Source organism: Zootoca vivipara, chromosome 13 (assembly GCF_965207765.1).
Source record: "Zootoca vivipara chromosome 13, rZooViv2.hap1.1, whole genome shotgun sequence".
Taxonomy (NCBI): domain Eukaryota; kingdom Metazoa; phylum Chordata; class Lepidosauria; order Squamata; family Lacertidae; genus Zootoca; species Zootoca vivipara.
The window spans coordinates 6220601-6234298 of record NC_142596.1 but is presented as its reverse complement, the minus strand read 5'-3'; the positions used below and the strand labels follow the sequence as shown (position 1 = coordinate 6234298).

Here is a 13698-nt window from a genome sequence, read left to right as displayed (position 1 = left end):
TAAATCTACATCCTGCCAAGGGGCGAGGGGAATTCTCCTCTGACACCTGCTCTTAAGCGTTTCTCTCTCTCGCTGACACTAAGCTCCAGGGTGGGGATTTGCACCACCACTTGAGTGCTTAATTAGTTGTCTATGAACTTTCACCTTAATTAGTTGCCATAGCTTCTCAGATCCTGCACTGCAACATGAACCAGGGATTCAAGCTTGTGAGTTTACAGGTAACCAGAGTCAACATTTTGGACTGTATACAATGAGGGGGTTGAAAGTGCTTGTGCTCTTGCAATGTAGGCAACCCAATTTTTCAGATCCCCAACCCTGCTTCAGCTCTCTGCAAATATTCTATGCTGTACTAGATTGTCTCCCAAATCTCAGGATCAGATTTTGGGAGGGTGCAGTGGAGCAGGAGAACCAGTGAAAATTGGATGCTGTGACTTGTGCAAGAGTAAAAACTTTCCGCTAGTGCAGTTATTATTGGTCAAAGCTTTAAAACAACACAACTTTTACAAACTGTTCAGAGTCCCACCAAATTTTTTTAAAAAAATAATGGTGGCTTTTCTGAGCACCTGCCTATCTAAAGCAGCTGACAATCGAGAACTACGAGAGATGAAAAGACCGACTAATGCAAAAAAGCAAAACTTTAAGCTATAGAAAACAGGAACACTGAGCGCACCTTAAAAAAACAACAGAGCCAGAAATACAACAGCAAACCCATAATTCATCCACCACCCAGCTAATAGACCCCCTACCTAGAAGATCAATGGAAAAAGAGAGGGGTCTTCTTCAGGGCCTTCCAAAAAGCCAGCAGTGTAGAAATTTGATGCTAGCCTGCTGGAAAGGAATTCCATACATGGGGGGCCATCATAGAGATTTTTTTTGCAATGCTCTCATAAGGGAGGACAGTATTATACCCCCATATTACAGATTGGAAACTGAGAATGACTAAGAGGTGGAGGAGGGGGGCTATGGCTAGCTAGTGAGTTTATGGCAGAAGTGATAGCCGGACTGGAGACTCCTTGCTTCATGGAGCAGCCCAAGAACCCCTCCGGAATGTCTGAGAACTAACCAGTCCTGATGCGGAGGCGCATGTGATGTCAAGACCTTGTGTGGTCCTTCAGCCGAGTTGAGACACACAGCTCTGCTATCATGGGGAAGGCGAGGTGGCCCCCTGGAGGGGTGTATTTTGGGTGCCCTTGAAGGTTGCAGAGAGGGAGAGGGAGCTGGCAAAGAGGATGCTGCACATCCTCCTGGTGGAAATGAGGCTTGTGCAGGAGAAACTCCTTGTGGCTTATGCCCAACATGAAGCTGTGAGGGCAGATGCTTTTTAATGTTCCATCTCAGGCATCAAAATGTTTTAGGCCAGCCCTGCCCACCTGGTCTGTGCCCGTTTTGCTGATGCACACTACACACAACCCTCGAAAGAAGAGAGGCGGTGTGCTGTTGGGGGCTGTTTCCGTCCAGTGCGAATGTTATTCCTGCTGGACTCAGCTTGAATCCCCACGCCACTCTTTTAGCTTCTTGCTCTCCCATGCAAGGTAGTCAAGAAGATTTATGGCACTGCCTTCCATGAGAGATATTTTTTTCCCTTAAAAGAGGCATTTCCCTGCATCTATTCATCTTCTAGCTATAACTGGCCGCCTCTTGATAACCACCACTTAACCCATGAGGGGAGTCTCCAGGGATGAATTTGTGTCTGTCAAATTAGACCAAATGCTTCAATAAAGCGCATGTAGACTTTATGCGTGCAACATGCTATAAAATAAAACCCAAGAAGCCCCGTCCAAAGACAAGGCCTAAGGACATCAGAAGAGTCCAGCAACCAGAGCCCAGCAACCACCCTCTCCTCCTCACAATGGCCACCCGATGCACCCAGGAAGCCAACAAGCAGTAGGGCATCCAGGAGGCAGGAGGCTTCTCCTGCTGTTGCCCCTCAGAAAATAATATTCAGGGGTACACTGCCTCTGGACATGAAGGTTCCGTGTATCATCATGGCTAATCGATATTGATAGACCCATCCGTTGTGGATTTACCTGGGCCCCATAGCTCCTCCACAGCATAAGATTCACACCGGTTAACAGCTGTCTGGATGGGGAGGTTGTAAGGGATAAGGGCAGGGAGTAAATGTGACATGGGACAAAATATAGCTGATGATCTCTTTGTTTTGCACCAGTTCAATACTTAAAGGAAGACCATTTATTCTGCACTGAGTAGGAAGACAATCTGCTTTGATCCAAATCGCTGGCCTTCCTGGCTGGGGCTGATGGGAGTTCACACTGGGTTTGCCAGCTGTCAGGGTTGTTGTGACTACTCTTGAGTAACAGCCGTACACATGCTTGTCTTTCAGACGTTTTTATTGGTGCACATTATTTACAGTGTAACGGATTGCTCATTTCATGTCTACCCGCTCGAGTCAGATTCCTGCACTACTCCCTTCCGCGTTCGGGACCAGCATAAAAGCCTCGGAACTGAGAAGCGCCTCCCTTTCCTCCTCCTTCTCAATTCCGGCGTCGGGGGGGGGGGGAGGGGACGGGACGGGACGGGTCTTCTGTCTGACCTATTCCTGTCCACTCTTTCCGCCTCCCTCTCTTCCTGCCTATGGAGCAGGGGCTCTTTGATGTTACCAGAGCCCTGGCACTCCCTCTCCGTTTCCTGACTCACCCCTTCAGACCCCTCGCTCTCATGACTGCTTGGAGACGGGCTGCTTCTGATGAGGGGGGAGGGTTCTCTATAATCCCTCCCCCTTACACCAGCCCTAATTTGAATGGCTTGATCTCAACCGATTCAAACTTTATTTGTTTGATAGGGCAGGGGTGGATCTTAATTGGCCGGGATGCGCATTGAGGATGTACTTCTGCTTGGATCCATTCTCTTCGTCATTTGATGACCAGGGCAGCTTGCTTAAGAGAAACAGGATCAGACCCAACCAGCCCAGTATCACCATTCAGACAGAGGCCAGTCAGCTGCCTGATGGGAAAGCAAGAGCCTTTCTGACTACTGGCATTACTGTCCCCAGCAACTAGAACTTAGAGATAGACTGCGGCTGAGCATAGCAGCTCCATTCAGCCTCCCCTTCTGTCAAAGAGTGACAGCTTTTGCTAATTAATCTGTAAGTCATTTTACCATTTCAGCATCTCCAGAAAGCTGCTGCCTTGACACTTCCGTAATGCGCAAATGTACTTAATGGGGAGGAAATGATTCATCAGCTGAAATGTTTAATCAGGCTTAATAAAAGTGGGAAGTCCCGTGTTATCAATCGCAAGCTTAAAAAAGAAAAAAGGAGATTCACCTGGCATCTCTTGTGACACTCGCCCCACCCCTGGTTTGGCTTCCCCAACTTGGCGCGCTTCAGATGTTGTTGGACTACAACTCCCAAGTTCCCTGGCCATGGACCATGCTGCCTTCTGCAAGGAAGGAGAGTCGATTCCCAACAGTCTCCACATTGTATCTACCCCTGTTCTAGGGAGTAGCAAGCAACCTCTGCCCTCTCCACTTCCACCTCCCCCCCAAAAAAACAACATTTTAAAATCCTGTGTTGTTTTGAAGTCAGGGGTGGGGTGCGCACACCCTTCCTGTTGACGGGTGCTGCTGCATCAGGAACACGGCCTGTTCTCCAAGAAACTCTCCCATGGCCAGCCAAGGCCGCCAGAGGGGCGTCCGCCTGTCCGATGGGAGGGATCCAGCAGCCGAGCCCTTGCACAATGTGCTGCTGCCAAGTGAGATCACACACAGGCCATTAGCACATCAAATGCCGCAGGACTGGCAGGGGAGCCTGGGAAAGGCTGGCCCGGAGCGGCATGGGTCCCCCGTCCTGGGTCGGGATCGGCTTACAGTTTTCGCCGGGCGATTGGACAGAGTCAAAGCTCTGCAAGTTTGCAGTCAAGCCTTTGAAGCGGATAATGTTTGGATAACGTTTCCTTTGGCCATTTATCTATGTTGCCGTTGCCAAGCAGGAACTGCAAACCATGTCTAAGCCAGACAGCCTTTCAAAGGTATCCAGGTTCTCTGAGGAAATATCTCCAAGCATGGGCTCAACCTGGATCCAATCCTGCATGCATTATGCTGCACTGAGGGCGGGGGGCGGGAGGAATGGTCTTCTCTGCTTCTCTTTGGTGACCAGCACTTGCTGGACTAAGGGGGCTTGTCACAATTCAAACATGGTGGCCTGGCGAGAATCCAGGGCCGGCTCTACCATTCCACCAAGGGAGGCAGTGGCTTCAGGTGCTGGGGCTGGCCCTGAGGGCAGAGGAGGTGTGCTGCAGGAGGAGAGTGGAATCTGGATTCTGCTGCCACTCCCTTTGTATGTGGTGGAACAAGGGGGCACCATTTTGTCCTTGGCCTCAAGCAGCAAAATATCAAATGACTTACTTCAAAACGTGGCATATCAGCCCTGCTGCGCTTGGGGGCCCTTCTGCTCCTGAGTGGGGCCTAGGACCTCTTCTCCAAAGTGTAGTCCCTGAAAGTGGCACCACTCATGGGATACCTCTGCTGATGACCTCTAGAACAAACTAAAGGCCCGGGGGCTGGATGTGGCCCAATCGCCTTCTCAATCCGGCCCACAGACGGTCCGGGAATCAGCATGTTTTTACATGAGTAGAATGTGTCCTTTTATTTAAAATGCATCTCTGGGTTATTTGTGGGGCCTGCCTGGTGTTTTTACATGAGTAGAACGTGCCCTTTTATTTAAAATGCATCTCTGGGTTATTTGTGGGGCCTGCCTGGTGTTTTTACATGAGTAGAACGTGTCCTTTTATTTAAAATGCATCTCTGGGTTATTTGTGGGTAACCCACAAGGTCTGAGGGACAGTGGACCGGCCCCCTGCTGAAAAAGTTTGCTGAACCCTGCTCTAGAATCTAGATCAGGCATAGGCAAACTCCAGCCCTCCAGATGTTTGGGACTACAATTCCCATTATCCCTAGCTAACAGGACCGGTGGTCAGGGATGATGGGAATTGTAGTCCCAAACATCTGAAGGGCTGGAGTTTGCCTATGCCTGATCTAGATCCTCTAAGATTCTAGAGTGAGGGAAATGTGTGCCCTCCAGATCTTGCGGGACTCCCCAGCATCCACCCTCTCTGACTGCTGGGGCTGCTGGCAGTTGGAGTCCAGCAACAACTTGTGGGGGGAGGGAAGGGGAGGTCCCCCACTTTGCTTTCAAGCCACTGTCAAGTCAGTGAACCAAAAGGTGCCTTTGCCTGCCACAAAGGGCCAAGAGGCAGCTGGGACAACACTATCTATGGAGGGGGCATGGAGCTGCCAGACCCAGAGAGGCCTCTTCTACACCTTGGCCTGATATCATCCAGGTGACAAAGTGGGAGGGGGGGAGAGAAAGCCCCCCCCACTGCCTCTGGTCCCCAGCAGATGCCCATGGGGAAATGCAGCCCTGGGTACACGGCCTGATTTAGGTTTGATAAGGCCCTAAGCTACTGAAGGTAATGGGGCCCTTTACATGTCCAGCTGTCCTTTGTCAACAACAAATTGTTGCTGTTTTTTGTGTTGAATATATGCTATATGGCAGTGGTGGCCAACTTCCAAGAGACTGTGATCTACTTGCAGAGTTAAAAACTGGCAGTGATCCCCTTTTGGGGGGTTCAGGTCAAAGTTGTTGAGCTTCTTTAGGGAAGAGGAAAGTGACACTGAGGTTTTTTTTTTAGGAAGGAAAGCCCTGTTTTTGGTGATTCAGGTCATTTTAGGGGTGCAGGGCAAAGATGTTGAGCTTTTCTTAGGGGAGACAAAGTTTTTTTAGCTTCTTTGGGGGGAGCCACTGATCTACTGGTGATCTACCACAGACGTCCAGTGATCTACCGGTAGATCACAATCTACCTGTTGGACACGCCTGCTATATGGTAATTTATGGACCTAATAGGTATCTCAAGCCATTTGCACATAACAGAATATGTATTTTGTCAAAGTAATTGTTGAACTGAAATACAATTAAGAAGAAGTATATTAATAGTGAAATGGGGGGTAGGGGCAAGAGAGTGGGGCCCTAAGCTTGTTTAGCTTATACGTAAATCTGGCACTGCCCGGGTGGGAGAAAGATTGGCCCCCCCCCCCGCCTCTGACTGACAGCGCTCCCTTGCCAGATCACCTTGCTCCTTCCTACTTCAGATGCCAGGGATGGGGGTGGGGCACAGCAGGTTTTCCGCTGTCAAGCGGTGCCCCTCTCCCCAACACGGCAACAATAAGACAAAAGCAGCACTGGGGGGTGGGGGGCACAGACCCTTTAATTCTCAACCCAAGGAAGCCTGTCAGAGTAGCAGCTGCCCTGGCCTCACCTGCTTGCCCAGTTGGATTTCTGCCTGGCAAGCGATCAGCTGGCGGCCATGAGGGAGACTGTGTGGCAGGAAGGAAGGAGGCCCATAGAGAGGGTCTTGTTCCGAACAAAACCTGGAGCTGTCACTCCCTCGTGGGGGAAAGTTCTCCCCATTGTGGAGGGTCCTGCGGTGTCTGTCTTTGTTACTGACCTGCACAAGATTTTTATATTAAGAAATACACTGTAAAATGTTATGTAGGGAGATTATTTCTAAGATATAAGGTAAGGAATAGGAATAGAGTTACAGGCACATGTTTTGAAATGCAAAGCTACGCAAACACTTATTGAAAACAAACACTATAAGAACTTGGTTATATTCAGCATTTCCTATTATAATAAAGATTAGTTTGTCTGAACCATGTCTCATAGCTGGCCAATCTATCAAGTCTGTGACAAACCCAGCCGGAGATCAGAGTGTCTCTTGGGCGGCAGCGGAAAGCCAGGAGTTGGAGGAGGTTGTCTGAGGTATTGAGAGCCCAGAGCTGGGAACCCAAGAAGGCCAACTGGGTGGCGTTGCAAGATGCCTTTAACAAGCAAAAGGGAATTGGCAATTTGAAAATAAGGGCCCCCTTGCTACTAACTGGTGGTGGGGTTGGGCAGGGGGAGGGATGGCAGGTCTGGAGGATCCAGGCCAGTCTGCTGGGCCCCTCTCTGTTGCCACTTCTCCTTCCAAGAGGGAGAGGATGTCCTTTCTGCCACCACCACCACCGCTGTTGTTTTGAAACAGACTGGCCAGTGACCAGCTATGATAAAATGTGGGTGGGATGGGGTTTAAAAACACACACACAGCACATCTTGAACGCTCTTCTCATGGGTGTTTGGCTCTCTCAGCTGCGTACCTAGGTGGGACGCTGACAAATGGCCAGGACTGTTTTCAAAGTGTCCGCTTTGGGAAGACTAATCACGCCTCAAGCTTCGCAACGTGCCTTTTCAAACGCTTCAGGGGCCTTGGCTGCCCTGCCCCCCATATGAGAAGAGCAATCCCTGCAGACTGGTGTCCAATCCCCCCAAACAACAACAACAACAAAACAACAACAACCACAACAACCACCTTCCCCTTTTATTTCAGCCAATCAAAGAAAAACTTCAGCCACAACACTACCTACCTCCCTCAACTTGGTGGCCAACCAAGTCAACAGAGGATGGCAGGTAGGACCAGAATGCTTTTCAGTTATAAGAACATGAGCCTCACATTTGGATCAGCCCCAAGGGGGCCCATCTAGTCCAAAGTCCGTTCCTGCAATGCCCTATCAGATGCCCGCCATTATAGGAAGTCTGCAAGCAGGAGCTGAGTGCAACAGCCCCGCTCTCCTCACTCCTGATACCCAGAGGCTGATGTGCAGAGGCCCAGTGCCACTGATTCTGGAGGTAGCACATATAGCGATAAAATTAAGTCTTCTCCTCCCTGAACGTGCCCAGGAAATGCAAGACATGCACAGCAGCCCAATAAGTTGAGGAGATGCAATCCCAGAGTCAGAGACACAAAGAAGATGGTGTATCGAGGAGAGTGGGCAGGATTTGTCTGGGTCAGGTGCTTTATGAAGCCCTTCCTAGCAATGGAAATGGGGGAGAATTGCATTCTCCCAACTACAAATAAGGGGTAGGAATAGGCAAGAGCCACATAAGGGAACTGCACCCTTGAGAGGAGACTCAAATGAACACTCCCCACCACTTTTTTTTCTTTTGCTTTGCTGTTTCCCCAGGGAAACCTGATATTTTCTGCTGAATCAGACCAGATGGCTGTTTGGGTTTTTCCAGAGATTGCTGTTTGTTCAGATTGAGTGGTAAATAGCGGGTTTTTGCTGCGAAAGCATTGGGCAAAACAAAACAAAAACGCTGTCGGAAATGGATCTGGAAATGCGGAGCAATGGATAAGATGACAGGGAGAATTTGAAACCAGCGGGACCAGAAATTCTGGAAAGATTGGAGTAAATATATGTGTCATCTGAAAGACAATTGCAACCAACTGACTACGCTTGTAGGACTACAAGTTTTGTAAGGAAATATTGCAGAAAAGATTTATGAGAATGGATTTTAAGTTATGGATTATCAAAAGTAATAGTTAGAATAACAAATGTAAGATTAAGAGATGAGGTTTGAAAATGTTGTATAAGATGAGATGAGATGATATGTTCTGTTTGAAAATATATGTAAAAACTAATAAACACACACACACACACAGAGAGAGAGAGAGAGAGAGAGAGAAATGTGGAGCAAAGATGGACGAGCCCTACGTCACATCTGTGGCATTGTGGCCTTACAAGCTGATTAGCTGGCTGTAGGCTTGGAAAACCAAGTCCAGGGCTTGAAGTCCGTGGCCACTTTTCTTGGAAGCAGCTGCCAGTTGATTTTAAGGAGTCCTTCCGGCAAGCATGCTTAGAATCTGCGGCTCAAAAGAGCTGGCGGGTGTCTCTTCTGCAAGCGATCTGGGTGTTAACTTCATCGTATCTGTGTGACTCATCTAGAGAGGAAATAAAAATCATCACTTCTTAAAACTTTATCCAGGACTCCCTCCAAGAAGCAAGAGTTTGCCTGAGCACCCTGCAGAGGCCGATGATTTCAGACTTTCGCTGATAGCTAAACTTTATGGCCACAGTGGGTGAGGATGAACTTTGCCTCTGACCTGGATCCACAATTCAGAGTTTTCTTTTTTTAAAAAGAAAGAAATGCAGCTGCAATAATATTCAAGGGGGGGAAATTAGACTCTTTCTCCCACTCTCTATTCATTTTGCAAAAGAAAATAAAGCTACTGAGGAGGAGGCTTCGCCTCTGTGCAGAACAGAATCAAACCAATGAGATGGGATGGCCAAGTTTCACCTCGGAAGCCCTTTAAGGGAAACTTAACAGTAAAGACTTCAATAACCTGTTTTCATTTGTCGTCTCTAACCATAGACAGGATTAAAATTGATAGCAGGAAACTTCGAAGACTGTCGGCGGGTGCTCTTGAGCTGCACATGATGTATTTGGCAAATGAAAACATAAATTTCACCGACTCGTGTGGGTTGAGGGTGGTGGGAAAAATGGCAACTTCAGTTGTTACCTGAATTTATTTGAAATAACACACAAACAATAGACAATACACATATAATACAGAGGAGTACACAGTATAAATGCTTATTGCTAGCACGAGTTTCTTCCAAAGGCATGTAACAGAAAAAGAAATGGAAATTATCCCTTCACAATGAATATTGGCGATAATAAGAAAACTAATTTCTCAAAGCGTATTTCTTTTAAAAAAGAAAACAAAACTCTGACATAACCCTACAATAGGAGTATATGACATTCATGTTGCACAGCTCTGGTAAAGCTTGCAATTGCATCTCCACGTTCGGAAAAGAACAGCATGAATTATGCATCTAGCAAAAAATATATATCTATATTTGGAGACAAACAAGGATGGCATAAATATCAAACACGGGGGTAGGATGCAGAGAGCGCTGGGCTAGGAAGGGAGGGGAGATGGGAGGTGGAGAGAACCACGAAGGAGGTGGCAGAGAGGGAGACACGGAGCCCCACCATTCCAGTGGAAAGTTCTCCTGGGCAAGCCCATTTGACACGAGTGTGCATTGTGCAAGAGCACATTTGTGCAACTCATACTTATGCCACTGGAGCTTGTGCAGGGGAACTTCCTGGCAGAGGGTGCTCCATGTGATGTAGTGGGAAGAGGAGCCTTTTGCATTGAATGTTTCAGGTTGTTTGCTGAGCTTGCACTTGAATGTTTCAAGTACTTTGCTGAGCTTGCACACTTGAACTGGATCCTTGTGTGGAGCAAGAGGCTGCCTTGGTCTCCTTTTATGCCAAGCTCTCACCCCTTCTCATGACGACTTTCCAATGGCCAGGACAGGTTCATTATTAACTAACTCTCAACCCTTCAGCTTAGAGCGGATGAACCTTTTCAGTGTCCAGAGTTTCTGTCTGAGTTTTTGACCCAAAGTGATTCATTTTGGGAGATCCATTTTTTGTAAAGATGCTGTAGCAAACATGGACAGCTGAGTACACACAGCTGTCTTTCAAAAGTCCAGAAAAACCCCTCAATCAACCAGTAAAAAATGCAACTTTTGCACTGGTGTTTCAACCGCCTCTGAATACCACCCTTGGGGACATTCTGTGCTTTGGCCCAATTCCTGGTAAATTGTGTCCAAAAACTGCTGATATTTCTGTTTCATGATTGGCCACTATATTTCACATTTGTTCTATGTCTCATCCAGACATGATTTTGTCAGATGTGGGATGTTCCCGCTGGGATAACATGCAAACAAAGGTCTTTGAATTTGTTTTCTCCTTTATAAAGAACATGAGGCCGCCATCTTTCATCTAGAACAAAGGACTCCTGCCTTTGAAATCACCCCTGGCTGAAAGGTGGTGTAAATCAGGAGACATCAGTCCATGGGCTCAGTTGTGCCCTGTAGGTCTTTCCCTGGTGCCCATAAAACCCCTGAATTCCCCTCTTTCTGGAAAGGGTGGTTAACTTCTTCTCCATTGAAAAGTACATAGAGCTGAAGGAGGAAGATGGAAGAGTGACATTAACTCTGCTAGATCTGTGACCAGAAGGGGTGACAATCACATCACTCACTGAAAAATCCAGATGTGCCCAGAGTTCTAAATGGTTTTGCAGCCACTAGTGTAAACTAGAGCCATGTGTTTAAACCACACAATGAACCGGGATCCACCTTGATGTATCGGTAGAGTGCTGGGTTTGAATGAGAGAAAACCGCATTCAAATCTCCATTACACCATAGAGCTTACTGAGTGACCTTGGGCCACTCACTGTTTGTCACCCTAACCTACCTCACAGGGTTATTTATTGTGAGGTTCACACAAAGAGGGGAGTTAGTTAATGAGTGTAGCCAACTTTGGTGACTGCCTCTTGGTTCAGCCCTGGTTCTGTAGTTAGCAGCACAAACAGATGAACTGAGTGGAACAATTAGAAAAAGTGGTAAAGTGATGACGTTGTGGGCCTCTGTATGTGGATCAGGCCTCCTTGAGGGAAACCACGCTGTTGCAGTGCCCACACCCTGGGCTGGTGCCATTGAGGCTTACCTGGCATCACCCAGGAGTCCCCTTCTGCATGCATTTATATCCTTATGCAACAGGAGCTATGTTGGTTTGGGGGAATAAAAAACAAGTACTGTAGATTTCTCATTCAAGTAGCAACGAGAGGCTTTGGCTCCAAAGGAGGTGGCACTCAAAACAGGGGAAGACTTTAGTCATCTTTCGTAATACGGCACCCCGTGGGAGGCCAAAACTTGGATCTTCTCAATTTTGTGCCCCCTCGGCCCTCAATCCAGTGCTTCTCAAAGGCCAGGCAAAAACTGTTGAATACCTTTGTTGAAACTATTATGGAAGGAGGAGCAGCAGAGCATGTCCTTCCTTCACAAGAGGAGGGCTGGCAAGTGTACTTGGAAATGGTATGGTTAAGAGTAGCCACACACACACACACACACACGCAACACTTTGCAATTTCTCAAGTCAGACCACTGTTCTGCAGAACCATGGTAAAAGGATCCTTTTCATTTTTATGTTTTGCAAGGCTTCAGTCAAGAGTGAAAGCCACAGAAAGCCGAGGTCACTTGCCACTGTTCTACCTTCCTGAGTGAAATGAGGACCTGCCTGCAAAGAAGCCAGAAAAAGGCAGAGGAAGGTTCCTCCTTGCTCCAGGGGCCAAATCAGCAAAAGCCATTTTGGATGCAATGGGGCTCCTTTCCCCACACATTAACATATCATATGGTGTGATGTCACCACGTTGTTTGTCTCTCAGCTGCTGCCACTGACTTGGGGGTGCTAGGCAGAGCATGACGAAGAGGGGCAAAAATGATGCAGAACATGCCTGACAGCAGCCCCTTGTCTAAATAGAGGGAGCTGTGAGGTTGCAGTTAACCTGCCCATTTGAACATCAAAACCTCAAATTCTGCTCAGGGTTTGGGACTGCCCCCAGGGATGCAATGGGCTCGTTTCCATTCTCCCACAGCTCCATTGGTGCAGATTCTGCCATGGGGTTCCAGGCATGCTCTTCCTCCTCATGTTTGCTGCCCATCATGAACTGCAACACTGATGGTAGAAATCCAGCTTGCAGCTGAAGAGGGTCCAGTTCCAGGAATCTGCTCCCACATAACTCCACCTGGGAGCAGGTGTCTGAAGTGGCCCCTTTCCTCTCACCCAGCTCCTGCCTTTCTGTCTAGAAGCGCATGTGGAAACACAACCAGCCTTTTCCTTGGGGGGGGGAGGTGGTGGTGGTTGTTATACTGCAAGTGCACTTCATGTAAGATCCGAAAGGGAAATTGTTTCCTTACGAAGAAACATCTGCAGCTACAGAGAGAATCCAAAACTCCACCATCGTTTTATCTGTTGGAGCACTGTGTTTTTGCAAGTTTCCCTGAAATGAGGAGGAATACAAGCTCACTCCGGGAGAAAAGGATTATGCTTTCAAGAACGCACATTACAATCTCCAGTTAAGTTGCCCACCTCCAGCCTTGGGGGCTTATATTTCTGGTAAGTGGGTGCTGGCTGAGTTTTGGGTCCCCGAATGAATCCAGTTGCAGCGCCCCCGTCATACAAGAATGGAGCAAATGAAGGACATGATGGTTGGGAAGGTCAGTTTAAAACAGGCTTTCTTTTCAGGAACATCATTTACTTGCAGTTAGTATAGTGGGAACATTTCTGAATGTTTTCTAACTGTACTATATTAAACAAGTGGTTTGTGGCCAGCAGTGGGGTGAAAACCCATCCAGCTTAATGGCAAGCCTGGTTGCAATGCTATTTAAAAAAGAAATCTGTGTCGCCGTTTTTTAAAAAATTCCTGAGTGCTAGTCCCCATAAAAGGAATACAGAGGGTCACTTGATGTAGTGCAGTGATCAGCACATTGTCTTCTTACGAGTTCTTCTGAGGAACCTTTATCGTCACAGTCTTCACTTCGGAATATTCTCGCAGTCCACACTCTCCCCTAGAAAACAAATGTGCAAGATTTGTGACTAAACACCATTCCTTTCTACAAGTACCACACAGAGATGCTTATCAGAGTCACCAACAAACAGGGATGGCCAACCCTCCCACACGATAAGGTAAGGAGGCAGATCTTGGGTGCCACTAAAGGAGGGAGAGTGAAACACAAGAGATTTGACCTGAGAAATCCCTGTGTGTGATCCCCATTGAAATGAACATGTAGAGCATCATAAGCCTCCATTCACTTCAGTGGTGCTTGTAGAGGAGAATATCCCTCTGCGCAACAAAGGAAATGCAGACACGGTGCCCTCCATCCCATGCTCTCCCCCCACTCCAATTCCCCTCTGGGGATACTGGCAGCAGGGGTGGAGCTAGGGGGGCGTAGGGGGCGGGCCGCCCCGGGTTCCACTCTGGGGGGGGGGTGACAGTCGGCGCCCCACCCAGCAAC

At 47.9% G+C, this 13698-nt stretch overlaps 1 protein-coding gene across 1 annotated transcript in view; it reads right to left on the bottom strand.

The window, feature by feature from the left end:
• Positions 1-9312: 9312 nt before the first annotated feature.
• Positions 9313-13698, bottom strand: part of ALDH1A2 (aldehyde dehydrogenase 1 family member A2) — a 71866-nt gene continuing 67480 nt past the window's right edge. The window contains exon 13 of the mRNA XM_035131796.3: positions 9313-13251. Coding sequence (XP_034987687.3) covers positions 13179-13251 — 73 coding nt within the window. The 3' untranslated portion in view covers positions 9313-13178. The remainder of the gene's footprint in view (positions 13252-13698) is intronic.